Here is a 19,944-nt window from a genome sequence, read left to right as displayed (position 1 = left end):
ATAAAGAGATGGTTGTGTTTGAGTATCAGGTGTTGGACTGTAATGTATTTTGAATAAATGTACCTTTTTAAAATCAAATCTCTCTCTCTCTCTGTCCATCTCTCACTCTCTCTCTCTGTCCATTTCCATCTCTCTCTCTGTCCATCTCTCTTTCTCTCTGTCCATCGCTCTCTCTGTCCATCTCTATCCCTGTCCATCTCTCTCTCTATCCATCTCTCTCTCTATCCCTGTCCATCTCTCTCTTGTTGTCTCTCTCTCTCTGTCCATCTCTATCCCTGTCCATCTCTCTCTTTCTCTCGCTCTCTCTGTCCATCTCGCTCTCTCTCTCTCTCTCTCTCTCTCTCTCTCTCTCTCTCTCTCTCTCTCTCTCTCTCTCTCTCTCTCTGGCCATCTCTCTCTCTCTCCTTCTCCACCAACTCTGGTCATTCCTCCAGTTTAATCCATAACAGCCCAGTCCCTATTTCCAACCATCGTTATTCAGATTGGCGCTTGGTTGTCACATCGATGTACAATGATGCTTGTTGCCACGTAGATTTTGCTTTCTCTCACTTTCCTGCAGCCCAGCCCGGTTTAGCCGTGAAGGCGAAGGGAGAGCTCTTAGCCATTATGCAAACATCAGTTGAAGCGTAACTAATATGAACATAACAAAGATTCCCTTTTTATTCATTCATTCAGAGATAAAGGAAACAGCTTTGTGGGTAATGCAGCAAATGATAAAATATTTCTTCCTGTATTATGTCGGTCTTCTTTCACATGGCTCTTTCTCAGTGAGACATTAAGCTGTGTGTACAATTTCTTGAGCAACACCGATGGTATGGTAGTACCATACTATGGCACTACCATTCGACTGCAGTCTTGTTTTAAACATTGCTCTTTCCACAAGTGGTGAGAGTGATAGCAAACTTGATATTGAGTGAAAAACTGGAATGCATGGCTTCATTTTAATGATGGACATCAGTCCTGGATGAAATCTCAATATTTCTACACAGATATAATGATATTGTGGAGTTAGAAAACAACGAGACAGGAGACGTGAGAGTAGACGTAGTCGAGGTAGTTTACTAGCTCCAACTTTGCATGTCATACGTTCGTCAACGACACTGAACTGTGTACCGGAAGCGGAAGTGCATTATCTGACCCCTCACCTCTTCCCTTAAAGGTACACTGTCCTCTTAGGTGAATGTCTCTAGTTATATAGATGTGGGTCACCACAATATCCAAAATATCCACATTTACTGTAATAAAACAAACATTGCGCCCCTGCTGGTTGAACTGCTCAATATGCGTGGGATTGCGAATGCTTACCTTTCCGAACAATTTTTATCCACAGACACGTCACATGTGCAAAAAAAATGTGAATACCACTGCCCCCTGCTGATCAGAGAGGCAGTCTGATCAATATCAACGACTCCCCCTTGTCTATGCCAGGAGCATAGACCCCCCCCCCCCAAAAAAAAGTCCCATCTGAGTATTTTTCAAAGGTGAGAAAGGGGCAGCACATTGTGATAGTAGGGGGGTTTGATGACAGGGATAATAGGTAGGTCAGGTGTTGTTTTGTATTCCCTTGCCTGAAAGATTGGCCTTTGACATTTCCGATCAGAGATCATTGCTGACCTCTGTGTCATGTCTCTTGCCAAACCTGTTCAAAAACCATCTGAGATTTCAAGCCCAGATGTTAAAGGGTAATTCCGTTTTTGTTTTCTTTTTACAATCTGGGTCTTATATTCACAGTTACTGCCAAAAATGTAATGATTATTATTGTTCACATCGAATATGATATCATTTTACTTACCAGCATCATTGTGAAGATTTGATACATGGGACCACCACCAGACACAGCTTTAAAATGACGTCTTTTGGGCGAGCCTTAAACTTGTCCATTCATCAAAAAAAAAGGCTCCTGTTAGACTCTGTATGTGATTTCCCATTTTTATTTATGAATTCTCAGTTTTTCTGGCTGAGTACTTATTCGAACAGGTACTACAGTGGGTCATTCCTGCAAGTTGAAACTGGAAGTAGCTCAGCAATTCAGTGGACATTGTTATGGACATTTTGGGTATTGACTATTACGTTCACTTTCATTTTCACTTCGAAATGCATGGTTTGAATATTAGGTTATATTGGACTAGTTGAAACATGCCCCCAAATGATTCAAAAAGCTGTGTCCTGTGGTGGTCTCTTATCTAAAATCTCAGCTATGAAGCCAGTAGCTAAAACAATATCATAATTGATATGCATGATGGCCAAAACTACAAAAGTACGACCCAAGTTATGGAAAAAAAATCTGAATTATCTTTTAAGAAAACACCAATGGATAATTAGTTAACCAAACCATGTATTGTAGTTATTATAACACTGACACCCCCCTCTATATTCTGTCCCTCTTTGAACATAGCTGATCTGTCTGAGTCTGATGTATGGGGGGCACCTCTGTCAGAACCTGAATCCTCTCTGAACAGACCTTTCCCCACAGGAAGTAAGTTATAATTGTCCCCTGCTCGTTGTGCTGCACATCCTCCACTTCCTGGAATGACTGCACGGAAACATAAACTCACTTCATGAATCCCTCCATCAGCTGACTAATGCATAGACCAACAAACTAAGCTTGGGAAGGGAGAGACTGTGAATGAGTGTGGGATTAACCCTCTCTTTTCTCCCACAGCCATCCCTAACCGACTCCATTTCATTAGCCATCACACAGACAAATGATCCAATGTTGATCATCCCTTACTTGATTAGAGAAATTCAGACCTTCGCTCTGTTAAACCCTCCACTACCTCCTCCACCTCCCCCTTGCATTTGGCATGGTGGTGAATGTACTGTCCCATGGATGCTGCATTTTATACCTTCAAGTTTACCTAGAATAATATTAGACCAGTAGTTTTCAAACCTATTCCAAGAATCCATATTTTCTAATGATGTTGTTGCAGGCTTCAAATCATTGAACATGCTCTTCTACAGGCTAACTTAAAGCACCATGTTTTTGAGAATGCTAACATCTGTGGGTTTTTCTTCAAAATAAGTCGTTGAGGCAAAAACAATTAGTTTTTAAGACATAGCTTTCTAGAAAGTAATTTTGTAACAGCAATGGCGCTAGAGATGAACCTTGTGGTACACCTTTTTTCATGATCATAAAGTCTGACTGACTGCCCTGAAAAGAGAGACACCGATGTCTATGGTGAAGATATGAATTGAATCAAAGTAAAGAATGTTTTGAAAGACCTCTACCACAAAGTTTGTCAAAGAGGACAAGGAGGATGTAGTTCCCTAAAAGCTGTTTCTTAGACTGACAGGCCTCCTGGTGGCCACACTGATTGTCATTGCAGCACCGCCTCCGCTTCCACCCAAGAATGTCCCGACTTCTCCCCCTACGACCAGCCCTCCTTCTCCAGATGCTACTGGTAAGCAACCCTATTTTGTCCCCGTCTTAATTTTTACTCCCCTTTACAGTTTATCACACTGTCTCCTGGCCTGGGAGGTCACTCTTTATGTTTAAACAGCATCTGTTGTCTTTCTCCCTCCCTCCCATTTCTCTACATCTTTCTGTAGATCTGTAGGTCTGTCTTTCTATCAGCCTGTCTATTTAAGGATACTAGTGCTGATATAAAGGGATTAACTTCTTGAATCATGTCGCTGAATGGCCATGTATCCTGATCAACATTCCTAGAGTAGCATTTATATTATCAAACCCCACTCGCACTTTTTCTCACTTTTTCACTAAATCCCAGTTTAGAAAGAAAATGCTGCAATATTTCAAAGATTCAAACAGGTGTAATGTATCAAGCTATGTAGTAAATCCATTTAGATATTTCTATTTTTTATCTACATTTGGATTTTGATTGATTTTTTTTCTTCATTGGGATCTTAATACCAGATGAAAATGGGATCTAAGAGACTTTATAATTCAACTTCAGAAAAAAAAGTTACTGACCTTAAATTGTCTTTTTTGTTAAATTTACAGTAACCAACAGTGAGATGTGGTAATTGTAGCGATGTTTGACAACTCTAGATCCCAAATATAGATTTAAAATTAAATACTATTGTTGTTATATCATTACATTCCACACTGCCAAATAAAAAAAACGTGGTTTAAGCTGTTTTCCCGAAAGCCCCAATAATTATACCTCTTTTTTAAACTTGCTGCTAACTACCACCTTCTTTTTTGCATTTGGCCGCCACGCTAAAGATGTGGGTTGTCACTTCTGACTATTTAAGAAATCAAATCAAGTAATCCATCAGTTATTCTGATCATTAACCGAGTTAATCAGATCAGGAAAAAGTACTTTTAAGTGTTTTATTGCACAGAAATTGTGTAAGATGGCCTACAGTTTATACTTTGGTTCCCCTTGTTGCCCACTATACTGTAATATCTCCTTCTTTCTGATATTTTTTCATTATTATTATTATTTCTGGTCCATGTTCTTATGATGTATCTGTTTTTTATTACATCTTTGGTGACCTTGTACAGTGTACAGAAAGGTGGCAGTCAAATGAAATTAAACATGTTGGCAGGATGCTGCAGCATGGACGTTTTGCTGTTGTAGGCAAGTCCAGCTTTGCAAGGCTTGCAGATTACTGCATTTTCTTTGCTTTTTGGTTGAAAATGATCTCAAAGTTTGAACATTGTCTTTCTTTTTTTTTTTTTGGCTCCTGCTTCTTTTTGTTCATCGTTGGTTTCCTCATTTTCATTTTCAGACTCGAATAATCGGTTTCCTCATCTTGTCTGAGCCATTCACTGCGCTACTTCTGTATGCCCAGGAATGATTTGACATGCATAAAGAGATGAAAAGAAACTTGGAGACCGTAAACTGTAATCGAGGATTTTTAGTAATCAAGTTAATAGAGTCACTCAATTTACTCATGACAGACCTATGAAGATGTAAAATATGCATCGTATCATTCTCCCCAGGGAAGTCTGACCCAACAGTAACCCTTTAAATAAATGGATATGTTCATGGTCTGGTTATTCGTACATTAGCTATTGACTTGAATATGCCAGCAGGCTGTTTGCTTGCATGTAAATCATCAGCATTATAACTTTAAAAGCTGTGCCTTATAATTGTTCACCGGTCGTCTGTATTTCAGATGTGTCGATAGAAGCAGAAGTTACTGCCAGGAAGCCTTCGATAGCTGACCTGGATAACATCTTCGGCCCGGAGGAGGCGTCTGCCGCTGGCGAAGATGCGGGTGACAAGTGGGTCTGCTTTGGTGAAAAATCCCCTGACAGACCGCCCCTACCAAAGGACCCTGTGCCCCCTCTCCCCTCCCCCCCCCCTCCTCCAGAAGAACCAGCACCTCCATTACCAGCCTCCCAACGTCTGCCTGGAGACCAAGCTCCGCCTTTACCTACACTGCCACCTCTTCCAGAAGATCCCGCACCCCCCCTGCCTACCTCCCCACCCCCAAAAGAAGAGCCTGTGCCACCTCTGCCAACCTCCCCGCCCCCCGCAGAGGAGCCTGAGTCTACTGCACCGCCTGTCTCCTCAGTCCGTACCCCACCTGAGGAAGCTACTCCTCCCGTAACTACTTCTCCACCTCCTGCCCCTGAGGAGCCTGATCCTCCCACTCAGCCGTGCACCTCCCCTCCACCAGCCCCTGTCCTTCCTCTTGACTCATCCCCCTGTATCCTACCAGCCCCTGGTCCTAAAGCAGCCACTCCACCTGCATCCACACCTCCAGCATCCACACCTCCTGCGGAGGAAACGGTGACACGCTCCGTCCCACCACCCCTTGTCCTGGCTCAGGAGGAGCTACCCAGGAGTCCAGAGGCTGCCCAGCCCAAAGATGACACGGATGAGACGGTCGTCTCACCCAACACGAGCCAGGGAAGTCAGAGTTCACCTCCACCACCACCTCCTCCCACATACCGGACGGTGGTGTCTTCACCGGGTCCCACCTGCGGAGCCGGCGGCATGGGGAGTGGTGAGTCGCTCATCAGCTTGCACTCATCCTGGGGACATAGACAGTGTTAATTTTCCTTTGGTTTTACATTTAGATGGAGTCCATAATCTTTTGACTGGAATGTCCCCAAAATGTAGTTAGATTTTAGTTGTGTCACATTAATATAATTCAGTCATTTGCCAACTGAGTAAAAAAACACTTATAAGTCAACTAAATTAATTAAAATATAACTGAAGAAAAATTGGGGTGTCCGTGTGGCATGGCGGTCTATTCCGTTGCCTACCAACATGGGGATCGCCGGTTTGAATCCCCATGTTACCTCCGGCGTGGTCGGGCATCCCTACCGACACAATTGGCCATGTCTGCAGGTGGAAAGCCGGATGTGGGTATGTGTCCTGGTCACTGCGCTAGCACCTTCTCTGGTCGGTCGGGGCTCCTGTTTGGGGGGGTCTGGGGGGAACAGCATGATCCTCCCATGCGCTATGTCCCCCTGGCGAAACTCCTCACTGTCGAGTGAAAAGAAAAGGCTGGTGACTCCACATGTATCGGAGGAGGCATGTGGAGTCTGCAGCCCTCCCGGATCGGCAGGTGGGTGGAGCAGCGACCAACACGGCTTGGAAGAATGGGGTAATTGGCTGGATACAATTGGGGAGAAAAAGGGGGGGGGGGTCCGGAAAAAAAAAGTTAGGTACGGCAGCATTTCCTGTACTGTAAAAAAAATAGAATTAAGAACATTTTACTGAATGAGTGCAGGTTTGTTTTCACTTTTTTATGCAACATTGTTTATACAAAAAAAAAAAATCACAACTTATTTTAAGGAGTAGCTATCTCCAGCAGTGTTTCTCATGTCATTGCAATTTGGTATGTAATAGCATAATATAAAATGACAATAGATAAATGGTAGATTGGTACAGGGTTTTCTAAGGCAGACCCACCACCTCACATATTTCCCAAGAGCTCCAACCTCAGCAGATGTGGATTTTTTCAACAGCTCTATTGCTCAAAACCTTCTTTATTCATTTAAAACTAAAGTCAAACTCAGCAATTTATCTCTAGGTAACCAAATGTGGGGGGAAAGTAAAGTCTCTTGGTGTCGAGACCGGTTCCAACGAGCCTGTTCTGTGACTCCATCTGAATTTAGGCCATTGAAACTCGCTGAATCATACAGTTATATAATGATCGCAGTGCTACAAGGACAGTCGTTTTATTTGTTCGTCATACTGGGTCTGGGGCTCTTCACACAAGTGGAATTGTGAATACGCTGTGACACTTTGCTGGTCATTATATTAGCCAGATAAATGCTGACACTAATTGCATCCATATAAACGAGGTCTAAAATAGGGAGTGATTTAATTGGGCTTGAGAGGCGAGCTATCTCCATTGTTCACTAAATGTATAAGATGTCTCTCCCTCTGTAAATCCCATCATGGCCTCGGCCTCTGGGCAGATTTCCCCATACTGTATGACATGCTTTACTTTTCGGGTGTGACTATTAACTGGAAACCAGCAGAAACAGCCGTTGAGCTGCATCAGGGTTTGTTTTTATTTCCAGTTTCACTATGAAAACCTAGTCCAGAAATCTTACTTTTTAAGAGGAAGCTATGACAATGGCGGACACGGTGCCAAAAAGACGCGAGGCGAAACGCCAAGCGGACAACGCTCGTTCCAAAAGGAGAGTGAATCTGGGGTTGGCTTTCACCCGCTGGCGAGCGCCGAAGAAGAGGATGGGAATGAAGAGCGACGTGGAATTGGCCTGCACACCGGGATGTTCTGGCAACTCCCGTCGGGGGGGGGGGGGGGGGTCCTTCTGGTGTCGTTGAGCCGGGGAGGAGGGGCCAGCTTTGAATGTTGTGTTTGTAAACCACAACTGACAAATCCTACTCGTTCTACCTTTAAGAAGAACAGAGTGAAATTATGAAATTATACAGCGGGTTTAAATCGGGACTTGAAGCCCAAAGGTAAAAGCCTAGTTGCCCCTTTTTCGAGAAAACGAGGTAAAATTTGTCACGAAGAGCTTCAAACCTCAAAACTATGGCACACGTTGAAATCTTACTCTTAAAAACACACCAGAGATTGATTATTAGGTCGCCTAGGATTCTTTGTGGGACTTATAAATAAAAGTTTCTTTTAATTCATTGTCTGTTTCAGCTTTGCTTCGGAGAAGCGAAGTCTTTCTAGCACAGAACATACAAACTAGGACGAGTCGCTTTTTTCCAGTGTTCTCTATAGAGACCAGACACTGTGTTGAACTGATCTAAAGGTCACTCCGTGATGACAATATACAGAAAGAACAGGAGCCAAAGCTTGTAGACCGAGCCCACTGCTGACACAGCATGTCATCGGGCCTGGGATAAGAGTGTGAATTCTTGGTTGGAAAGCCTTGTGCCACTATGGGAAAATTGTCTGCTTAAATAAACACTGAGGGCTTAGCTGAGCACTGTGCTGCTTTGAATTAGTCCTCCCAACCAAATTACAATATTGTCAAATGGTTTCACTGGTTGTTGTTTTTTTCTCTTGATAACTACATTAATCATCGAACTCTTTTTCATCTGAGTGCGAGTGACTGTTTGCCCCTAATTTCTGCGTATATTTCGCCCCATTAAGCTCGCACTCGGGGTCACGTGCAAAGCCCTGTGCACCCTCTGGTTTGCTGGGCCACACAATTATTAATGACGGAATAATTTTGGATGTTCGGCTGCAGTCTACACAAATCAAAGTAAAAAGGCAACTGCTGAACATTTTGCAGAGCTCTCAATAGAGCTACTAATACCTTTGCAGAATGTATTAGTAGCTCTAGTTTCATATGAGCTAAACCTTGACCTTCACAAATTAGACAATGAATATCAAATGGGGTGGGGGGGTGGAAAATTGAATTACAAAAATCTCCTGGGATCTATCAGTATTTATTTTATCTTAATGTTTTTCGTAAGATTCTTTGCCAAAGCTTTTGTTCAAATCAGACAAGGCTTGTCTCTGTCTAATTCGTTAATTTTCATCACATCATCATTTTTGTTAAGCGTGCTGACTTCTGTAGTAATTTGTGGAATTTGCAGTTGTGTTTGCGCAATCCCAACGATAGAGAGCCAACCGGGATGAGACAGAATCACCAGTGCTGCTGTGTCACCTTGCCCACAACTAAAGAAAAAGACGTGATATAACCTCATGTTTAACTACACTGTAGTATCTGTTGGTAAAGGTTTTCTGTTAGCTGGTTCTGCCATTTTTGCTAGTTAGCCACAACACCGTTGCTTCTTTTTCAGTCTTGCTGCTAAATGTGTTATTCTTCCACATTTGCTGCTACAACAAATACGTAATTACACAATGCACCGCATCAGCCAAGAAAGTCCAGCCAGACTGTTAACATTAAAATTGGATTCAGACATTCGTTGATTAGATGTTGTCTTAAATATGCCATCCATAAGAAGTGTCAAGGGCATCCAGGTGGCATAGCGGTCTATGGGGATCGCCAGTTTGAATCCCCGTGTTACCTCCGGCTTGGTCGGGCGTCCCTACAGACACAATTGGCTTTCTGCGGGTGGGAAGCCGGATGTGGGTGTGTGTCCTGGTCACTGCACTAGCGCCTCCTCTGGTCGGTTTGGGCTCCTGTTCGGGGGAACTGGGGGGAATAGCGTGAGTCTACCACGCGCTATATCCCCCTGCCACAACTCCTCACTGTCAGGTGAAAAGAAGCGGCTGGCAACTTCACATGTGTCGGAGGAGGGAGGCATGTGGTAGTCTGCAGGATCCCCGGATCGGCAGAGGGGGTGGAGCAGTGACTGGGATGGCTCGGAAGAGTGGGGTAATTGGCCAAGTATAATTGGGAAAATGGGGGGAAAATTAAAAAAAAATTTCAAAAAGGATTGCATGTGAATCTTTTTTTTTTCTTTTTTCAATTGTCTCCCTTTTTCTCCCCAATTGTATCTGGACAATTACCCCGAGCCATCCCGGTCGCTGCTCCACCCCCTCTCTGCCGATCCGGGGAGCGCCCCGACTGACCAGAGGAGGCGCTAGTGCAGCGACCAGGACAAATACCCACATCTGACTGCCCACACACAGACATGGGCCTATTGTGTGTGTAAGGACGCCCAACCAAGCCGGAGGTAACACGGGTATTCGACCCGACGATTCTGTGTTGGTAGGCAACGGAATAGCTGCACTGGACGGCAGCGTTATGGCAGTAGTGAAGCAAGTATCTAGAAAGTGTGCCAATTTCAAGACATCAGTAATAAAGGGACAAGCGGCTGATTTTCTGTTTTCCTCTGCAGGTTCCTCTTCCCCGGTGAGACCCGCGACTCCGTCGTCCGTCAACCCCAACCCTCCACCGCCTCCGCCCCGCCCTCCCTCGCGACCCAAACTTCCCCCGGGAAAACCCACTGTAGACTCCGTAAGTGCGGCGCTTGCTTTAAGCTTGAGTATGATATGCAAAAGTGAGACACAACAGTCTTAGCCAAGTCCCCTCAGTCACTGCATCCATGCCTCTGTCCTCACCTGCACTATTCTTTCTCCAGAATCGGCCATTCAGTCCCCCGGTCCACTCGGCTAGCCCGCCTCCAATTGCCCCCCTGGCGCGGGCAGAGAGCACCTCCTCGATTTCCTCCACCAACTCTCTAAGCGCTGCCACCACCCCCACTGTTGGTAAAGAGCTCTCCGTGTCTGTGTCAGGTGTGTTTCCCATCACTACCTGTCTTGTTGTTGCCTCCCGGCTCCAGCTGTTGTTGTCCAGTATTACTCTCTGTCTTGTGAAGAAACGAGTGCTGCTCTTGCAGCGCCTGACTATGTGGCATCTAACCGCAGACTACATCGGCACATTGTGAATATCTCCCGGACTGGGGAGTAATTGCAGGGTTGCATTAAATAAACACATACACCAAGGGCGTCCGGGTAGCGTAGCAATCTATTCCGTTGCCTACCAACACGGGGATCGCCGGTTCGAATCCCTGTGTCACCTCCGGCTTGGTCGGGCGTCCCTACAGAGACAATTTGCCGTCTCCGGGTGGGAAGTCGGATGTGGGTATGTGTCCTGGTAGCTGCACTAGCGCCTCCTCTGGTCAGTTGGGGCACGCCTGTTCGGCGGGGAGGGGGAAGTGGGCGGAATAGTGTGATCTTCCCACGCGCTACGTCCTCCTGGCGAAACTCCTCACTGTCAGGTGAAAGGAAGCAGCTGGTGACTCCACATGTACCGGAGGAGGCATGTGGTAGTCTGCAGCCCTCCCCGGATCGACAGAGGCAGTGGAGCAGAGCCCGGGACGGCTGGGAAAATAGACCAAGTACAACTGAGGAGTAAAAGGGGGGAAAATCCCCCCCCTCAAAAAAAAAAGACGTGCACCAACACTCTCCAAACACTCCGGGACTTTCATTTGTGTTAAGGTCAGCTAGTAATGGGGTCTTTTTATCTGAAGCAGTATTTATTCAACGCCGTCTGTCTAGTTTGGATTTACACACACATTGACACCCGCGGTGGGCAGCCTCCATGTGGGAATATGTGCCAAGGATGCTGAAGCAGTGTGTTGTGGGAAAAAAAAGCAGGTGTGCTCAGCGACCCGTCCCCGGTTGAATAAAAGTTTAAGACAAACCACTCATTACACGAGCTCTTTAGAGTGGGGCATATGCGGGGGCCGCTGCGGTGGTGTGTTGTGAGCGTTCGGAGCTAAAGCTCTGTAGACGGTGACGTGGACTGAGTCACGGGCGATTAAAGAAACACACGCCGCGGGCCCCGGCGGTTACATAAGAGCGTCTTCGCGGTGTCTTGTGGGAGGTTTGTTTCTTCAAGAGGTGGCAGAGAAACGGAGAGCGAGAAATTCCTCTGGTGAAGTCGCGCAGGGGTATTATACATTACCACTATTCTGGTGTGCTCACTACAGTAGTCAGTCGTTATCAACCATCGGCCATAGAAAGCGTAGATACATACGTTATTTACTTGTTGCAGACTGGGCCGATGCAGCCAAAAGCCTGCAGGGTGGCCGGTGTCGCATGAAACGATAAAAAAGGAACATTTTTAATTGCTGATGTTTAGTAATAATCAGAGGTGGCAAAAGTACACACATTCTTTATTTAAGTAGAAGTACATATACTTGTGTAAAAATAGAATCTGGTAAAAGTAGAAGTACTGACTCTACTTCTTTACTCAAGTTGAAAGTAAAAAATACAGGCTCTGAAATGTACTCAAAGTATAACAGTACTTTGAGTACATTTGCAAGTGGCTTGTTTTGTACAGGCTCGGCCATTTCACCATGCCACCTTTATTTTTAGCCAAAGTTGCATTATCACTGTTTTAATTTAGCTGAAGGTGCAGATTAATTTGAGAAGTCTAGCCTGAAAATAGTCCTTGCTGAAAAGATCGTTTTATGAATTCAAACGTCCATGACTTCCATCAAGGCACCGTGAATATTAGCCAGAGAAGTAGATCATTTTATGATAGGCCTGTCCCCTGAAAATATGAATAATAATAATAAAAAAAAACATGTGACAACACCAGTATAGTCCTTTTTTCCCCAAATTGCTCAGCTCTACTTTTATCTTAACCGTTCCAACTTCAAATAAAATTACGTCCGTCTGGTATTGTGAGACTATCTGAGACCATCTCCGCTAAGCGTTTAGAGACGGACTTATGAGTCTACAGGGTTATGATGTTAATCATCGATAATTCCCCCCGAATGCATTAAAACTAAAGTAACAAGCCTGTTGTGAAAATGGAAGTAGAAAGTACAGAAATTTGTGTTAAGATGTAGGGAGTAAAAGTGAAAACTTGTCAGAAAAATATTCAAGTAAAATACAGATACCTGAAAAATCTACTTAAGTACAGTAACGAAGTATTTGTACTTGGTTACTTCCCACCTCTGGTAATAACCACCTAAGCCCATGTGTGTTTTGATGTTCTCGTCACATTATTTGTTTGCAAGTGGCTTGTTTTGCTTGTCATCGTTGATCCGTTCATTTCCTGTACGCATGAATGAGTTATTTAGATCACTTGTCCTCATGAATATATGTGAATTTCTAAAGTTTTTATTTTTAATTTTTCTACATGTGATTTGCATTGTTTTTTTGTTTGTTTGCTCTTTTTCTTTTATTTTCCTCCGGCTTGTCAGAAGACGATGCTTATGTAGACAAACTCCCCACGTTTGAGAGACACTTTGATTCGTTTGCAGGTACAGTAGCAAGCCCGTCCGCGAGGAGTGGCGGTGGGGAGGGGGGAGGTAAGGGGGAGGGGGGAGTGTTCCCGTGTGAGTTTTGAATCTGTCTGACACCAATTAACACACACTGCCTTTGACACAGAAGGGTAAAGGCCTTTTTGGAGTTTGTGTGTGTGTGTGTGTTTTTCAATTGGCCATGACCACTCAAAAGAGTACAGTAAGTATTGGGGTAGTTGTGTAGCACTGGGCTCTTTTCTTCCCTTCCCAGTTGTCTTAAAATGCTATAATTAGTTAATATAATAATCATTGGAATGCATCACTCATCTTCATGAGCTCATACCAGTTGTTATAAGGAGAAAAAAAAACAGAAATAGAGAAATAAAGTACAATTTAAGGCGGTTGTCCCAATACTTATTCTTTTGTCTGGACTGCACCAAAGCCCGAGGTCTTCCTAACCTTGATAGGGACATGGCACACATTTGCTGTCTGCCGTCTAATGTGTCAGGAGGTTTTAATGAAGGAGTTGTTATTTTATCCTCGTTGTTCTGCTCTTGTCAACTCATGCCTTCCCACACAACGCATCTCATAGTCTCTGTATCTCCATGCATAAAGACATTTATCTCCCCCGTCATCTGACACTCTCTTCATTCACTCGCTTGCTCACTCGACCGCCGCTGTGCACTCTCTCTCTCTCTCTCTCTCTCTCTCTCTCTCTCTCTCTCTCTCGCTCTCCTCGAGTTGCCCTATTACTGGTAGACAAGAGCTGCTGTTGAAAAAAGACATGACTATTTAACAACCTGCATTAACAGGAGAGCATTTGAAAGACAACTGAAAAGTTAATGCCACACAACCCCCCCCCCGCCATTCTTTTATCTACCCACACATGAGCATCTCTATCTGTTTTTCATGACTGTGCATCTATGGCATCCTTGCCTGTGTCACCATGGCAACCCTTCAGTTTCTGTTCTGACAACAGCCGTGTGTGTGTATGAAATTCAGTGCAGTGGACTTCTAGATACCTTTGCTCTGAGAGCCTGCACCATAACTTGTGTGTGTGTGCGTGATTGTGTGCATGGGAGAAACAGAGTGAGTGGATTTTTGTGTGTGTAAAAGGAGCACGTTTGAAGAGTCGTTAACTATGGGCCATTAAGATCTACATATGCTCAATCACTCTTGTTCTCTGTCTTTATCGTCCACAGTCATGCACACTCAGGGACACACACACACACACACACACACACACAGAAGGTCAGGGTGCTCCTCATGGGGTCGTTTGGAGTCTGGCATGAGAATAAGGCTGTTGAGTGGCTATAGCTCTTTCATATTCACACCACTGAGTAGAACCAAACAGCCTCAGGTTCAGCCGAGTCCACAGCGCCCTCACCCGAAAACCCCAACTCTTATTTCACTCGCTCACTTAACCCCTAACACCCACCCTTGACACCTCTCACTCGACCGCACTTCATCCATTGAAAAACAAGCCCCTCTCCAGTCCGCCCCCGCCCCCCCCCCTTCTGAACACCTGCCTCTTTGTTCTTCTCATCAAGCACACCTCTACTTTCATTTCTCAATCGATACTTGTATCGGTTCTCCCCATTCATGCCCCACTCATGCCCCTTGTCCTGCCAGTCCCCAACACGCCTCCGCTGGGGAGAGCTTTTGATGTGGTGGAGTAGAGAAGACAGACGGTCACGGCTTCAAAGCAGAGCTGCTTTTTCTTTGTACAACTTTGATCTGTTTTTTTTGTAGTTTTTGCAGTCGTGTGTATTGGTTATGATATTATTTTACTCGCTGGCTTCAGTGTGGAGATTCCGGGTACAACACCACTGTCAGACGGCTTTTCAACAGCATCTTATGGGGCAACCGACACACAAGCCTTAAATCTGTCCTTTCAATAATGACGACAAAAACAATATCGCCTCAGGATGTGTGCATGATGACTTAGTCGGTGGTTACTACTACCTATGGTAAGTGTAGGCTGGTCATTCCTGCAAGTTTAACCAGGAAGTAGCTCAGCAGTGGGGTTGACCATTGACAATAATGATAATGTTAAACATTTCGGGTAATCTTAACTTGCTTGCACTTTCATTTTCAAGTCTGAATAAGTGGTTTAGATAATTGGGTTGAATTGGACTTGCCTAATAAATATGTCTGATGGCCGTGTTCAGCTCTGCCATAAAATGTCATTGTAAAGCTCAGTCCAGCGATAGTCTCATATCCAAAATTTCCACAATGAAGGCGGTGAGTAAAATAATATAATCGATATGCACGGTGGCAAGAATTACTTGTAAAAAACAAAAACAAAAACGGAACTGTCCTTTAACTCAATGTCTTTGCTCCAACAGCCATTCTGCATTCAGTTCATTTTATTGAAGAACACATGGTATGTGGAAAAGCAACTTATAGTGATAATATTCTTGTGATACTAGTTCTCTGTTCCCACAATCCCTCTGTCATTCCTGCATTCTTATTCTAGCTTCATGGCTGCCCCCTGCTGGGTGCTTTCAGAGACAACAGCCTGCCTCCATCTGTTTCATAATGCATAGAGAGCAGGCAAGGTGGAAAATGGGAGCATAAAGTATTAAGGCCAAGAATAGTTGTCCTTGGTGTAGATAAATAAGGTACGTGCAAAATGAATGATCTGACAAGCGTCCAGAGTCGCTAATAAAACGGTGTTAGGGCCAGCCTCCACTCTCTGGGTGTAGCCTGTTCTGTAGAAGAAATGATAGCAACCCACTTTCCATCACACTCCATTCCATCACATGAGATCATCGGTTAACATGTGTTCACCAGCAGTCAGGCAGTGTCAATGAAAACAGCTGTACCTAATCCCTATATATCAGTATTTCTTCTGGCAATCCCGTACAGACTTTGCCAGGCTTTTCTTCCCGAGTCCCACGTCAAGAAATCTTGACCAGATTTCTTCGCCAGCAACCAAATGCCCCCAACCTGCCCCCCCCCACATCCTCACCACCGCCCAACCTCTTACTCTTGACTAAATCCTGCCTTGCCCCACGCACAAATGCAAAGACGCACACGTTGCCCGTCCCGCGTTCACCCCTGGCAGTGTTTTCGGTTTGCTGTGGCCCTTCTCTGCCCCCATCGCCTCACTCTCCACCTCACTGTGACGTGTGACGGACCGGCCATGTGAGACTCACGCTGCTGTCCTTCTCTCCCTCTCCTCTCACCCCTTTTTTATCCTCATCCACAATCCTCTCCCTACCTCCTCTTCCTCACCCCTCCTCCTCACCTCCTCTCCCCGCCTCCCTCCTTTTCCCTCCAACCCTTGACCCCACCCACACAGAGAATGACCAGCCATCCCTGGTATGGTTTGACAGAGGGAAGTTTTATTTAACCTTTGAAGGTAAGTTTTCACTGCACCGGGGCTTACTGTGGCGTGCACGCGCACTCGAGGCTCATCTGTGCAAAGCTTTTCCTATCTTCCCTCCCTCCCTCTCCTCCTTCCTGGCTGACCCCCCTCCCCCATCCTCCCTCTCGCATCACCCTCCCCCCCACGCCCACTTACGCCATTTAACCCCCTGGCTGTGCTCCCTCATCTGCAACGTCTCTTTCTCTTTCACCTTTTTCCTCCTCCATCTCCTAACATTCAACTTTCACATCATCTGTGATGGCCACCTGTCACCCCCCCCCCCCCATTTCGGGGGTCGTCATCCTCCACGTACTAAACTAATCGTTTTGTCTGCGCTTTTGTCTTTGGGCCCTTTTGGTTAACAGTTTTGATCTTTGGCTCTCTGATCTTCTTCGATCTTGTCGGAACGATTCAGTTTGTAACAGCATGTCTGGAGTCAGCACCATCTCTCTGTCTTGATCTCTAAGTGTCTCTTGTCCCTCGTTTTTTTTTTTTCTTCCATCCTCCTCAGCTTTTCAGTGTATGCACATTAGAGCGGTCAGCCATGTTTATGGACAAAGACTCATGTAACATGTAATAACGCCATTTTTAGGCTGTCATTAATTTCATGTAACTTAACGCCATCAGGTCTGCGAAGAGCAGAGAGAAATGAGCCGCCATGACACATTAACGACTAACCCACAGTCATCAAACCAGTGTTGCTTCTCGCTTCATGTAGTTTTGATCTTTCCTTTCCCTTCATTCTCACTGGTGTGTTCGCCATGTTTTGTTCCTCATTGTCATCCTCACACTGTTGGTTAGGAAGAATGAAGGAAGAGTGCGGCTTGCTTGGCCAGGAGATGTAATAAACATTAAGGACAGCTTTTCTTTGTTTATATATATATATTTTATTGGTGAAAAGCATAAGCAAAAAATAAACAATACCGGGTAAAATACCGGTTTACAGGTCACCATTTTTCATATTTGGCACATATATACATATTTATTTATATATGCTATATATATATATATATATATGCTCTATATATATATATATAAAAATATAAATGTATATAATATAATAATGTAATATACACTACCGTTCAAAAGTTTGGGATCACCCAAACAATTTTGTGTTTTCCATGAAAAGTCACACTTATTCACCACCATATGTTGTGAAATGAATAGAAAATAGAGTCAAGACATTGACAAGGTTAGAAATAATGATTTGTATTTGAAATAAGATTTTTTTAACATCAAACTTTGCTTTCGTCAAAGAATCCTCCATTTGCAGCAATTACAGCATTGCAGACCTTTGGCATTCTAGCTGTTAATTTGTTGAGGTAATCTGGAGAAATTGCACCCCACGCTTCCAGAAGCAGCTCCCACAAGTTGGATTGGTTGGATGGGCACTTCTTTGAGCAGATTGAGTTTCTGGAGCATCACATTTGTGGGGTTAATTAAACGCTCAAAATGGCCAGAAAAAGAGAACTTTCATGTGAAACTCGACAGTCTATTCTTGTTCTTAGAAATCAAGGCTATTCCATGCGAGAAATTGCTAAGAAATTGAAGATTTCCTACACCGGTGTGTACTACTCCCTTCAGAGGACAGCACAAACAGGCTCTAACCAGAGTAGAAAAAGAAGTGGGAGGCCGCGTTGCACAACTGAGCAAGAAGATAAGTACATTAGAGTCTCTAGTTTGAGAAACAGACGCCTCACAGGTCCCCAACTGGCATCTTCATTAAATAGTACCTGTTAGAGCCTGTTTGTGCTGTCCTCTGAAGGGAGTAGTACACACCGGTGTAGGAAATCTTCAATTTCTTAGCAATTTCTCGCATGGAATAGCCTTCATTTCTAAGAACAAGAATAGACTGTCGAGTTTCAGATGAAAGTTCTCTTTTTCTGGCCATTTTGAGCGTTTAATTAACCCCACAAATGTGATGCTCCAGAAACTCAATCTGCTCAAAGAAGTGCCCATCCAACCAATCCAACTTGTGGGAGCTGCTTCTGGAAGCGTGGGGTGCAATTTCTCCAGATTACCTCAACAAATTAACAGCTAGAATGCCAAAGGTCTGCAATGCTGTAATTGCTGCAAATGGAGGATTCTTTGACGAAAGCAAAGTTTGATGTTAAAAAAATCTTATTTCAAATACAAATCATTATTTCTAACCTTGTCAATGTCTTGACTCTATTTTCTATTCATTTCACAACATATGGTGGTGAATAAGTGTGACTTTTCATGGAAAACACGAAATTGTTTGGGTGATCCCAAACTTTTGAACGGTAGTGTATATTAAATGTTTTCGTATGTATTTTTCATATTTATATTTCTATATTTTATTTCATATTTATTTTAGATATTTCATATTTATTTTTATCTATGTAGCTTTTCTTATCTATATACTTCTCAGATATTTTCTTTAAGGGTGTCCAAATGGCAAAGGCCAAAAGCCAGGGGAAAGAGCATACTTTTCTTAATGTTTGACTCCTTTCTGATAAGGTTCTGGGGAGGTAACAGCTATCAAGACAGATTCAAATTATATAACGATTTAAGGTGGATGTTTTGTTAGTCATGGACATTGGTGATGAAAATATGTTCCTTCTTTGCTCCATGGCTCAGTTTATTTTAGTGTGTGTGTGTGTGTGTGCTTTTGTTTTCTCCAGGTTGCTCCAGAGGGCCCAGTCCCCTCACCATGGGGGCCCAGGACACTCTCCCAGTTGCAGCTGCATTCACAGAGACAGTAAATGCCTTTTTTAAAGGAGCTGACCCCAACAAGTAGGTCCAGAAGTAGCTTATTCAGACCTGAATACATTAAGGTAGTCACAACAACTCTATTTTGAGGGGGAGGCGATATGTTGGCGAGTAGGGGTGTGTGTTTGTTTGTGAGCTGGCTGTATTGACGCATGAAAAAAATGAAATTCCCACCTGGCATATACAATCTAATAACACGTTTGAAACAACCAACTTTCATTTACATGTCAGCATTTTCTCCCCCTTTTTCTTTCCCATGCGTTCCTCCTCCATCTCCCCTCTCTATAACCTTTACCTGCTCTTCTTCTAAGGTGTGTTGTGAAGATCATAGGCGAGATGGTGTTGTCGTTTCCAGCAGGGATTACACGGCACTTTGCCAATAACCCCTCCCCTGCCGTGCTAACCTTCAGCATAACCAACTACAGCCGGCTGGAGCATGTGCTGCCTAACCCCCAGCTCCTCTGCTGGTAAAGACACTACTGTAATCTCACCAACAACCTCTTTTTTTGGGAGGGGGGGGGGGTACTACACGATTATTTTTGCAGATGAGGCAATACCTCAGGAAAGAGGTACTGCACCAGAAACAAAAGTAAGAATGTCGTATCTTTTTTTTCTTCAAGATAGTATGCACTAATCATCACAGATTGCCGAAACATCTAGTTAAATATTAAATGCTTAGTTATTTATCTTTGTCATTACAATGTGCTTGTTAGCGATACGACTGAAAATACTCGATAATTCTCCCAGTGCATTGCACTGTGTAATACCTAGATTGAAGGAGCTTAATTCTTGATGTGACGATGTATTTAG

General features: G+C 44.1%; 1 protein-coding gene across 1 annotated transcript in view; it reads left to right on the top strand.

Moving 5' to 3' along the window:
• The window catches only part of sgip1a (SH3GL interacting endocytic adaptor 1a), a 104,734-nt gene that overhangs the window by 71,478 nt on the left and 13,312 nt on the right, over positions 1 to 19,944 (top strand). The window contains exons 14-20 of the mRNA XM_056276475.1: positions 2,396 to 2,476; positions 3,327 to 3,401; positions 10,167 to 10,285; positions 10,410 to 10,536; positions 16,336 to 16,395; positions 19,047 to 19,158; positions 19,446 to 19,601. Of these exons, the coding sequence (XP_056132450.1) occupies positions 2,396 to 2,476; positions 3,327 to 3,401; positions 10,167 to 10,285; positions 10,410 to 10,536; positions 16,336 to 16,395; positions 19,047 to 19,158; positions 19,446 to 19,601 (730 nt within the window). The remainder of the gene's footprint in view (positions 1 to 2,395; positions 2,477 to 3,326; positions 3,402 to 10,166; positions 10,286 to 10,409; positions 10,537 to 16,335; positions 16,396 to 19,046; positions 19,159 to 19,445; positions 19,602 to 19,944) is intronic.

This window comes from Lampris incognitus, chromosome 3, assembly GCF_029633865.1.
Source record: "Lampris incognitus isolate fLamInc1 chromosome 3, fLamInc1.hap2, whole genome shotgun sequence".
Taxonomy (NCBI): Eukaryota; Metazoa; Chordata; class Actinopteri; order Lampriformes; family Lampridae; genus Lampris; species Lampris incognitus.
Note: the sequence above shows the minus strand (reverse complement) of the source record. Positions and strands in the feature narration are given on the sequence as shown.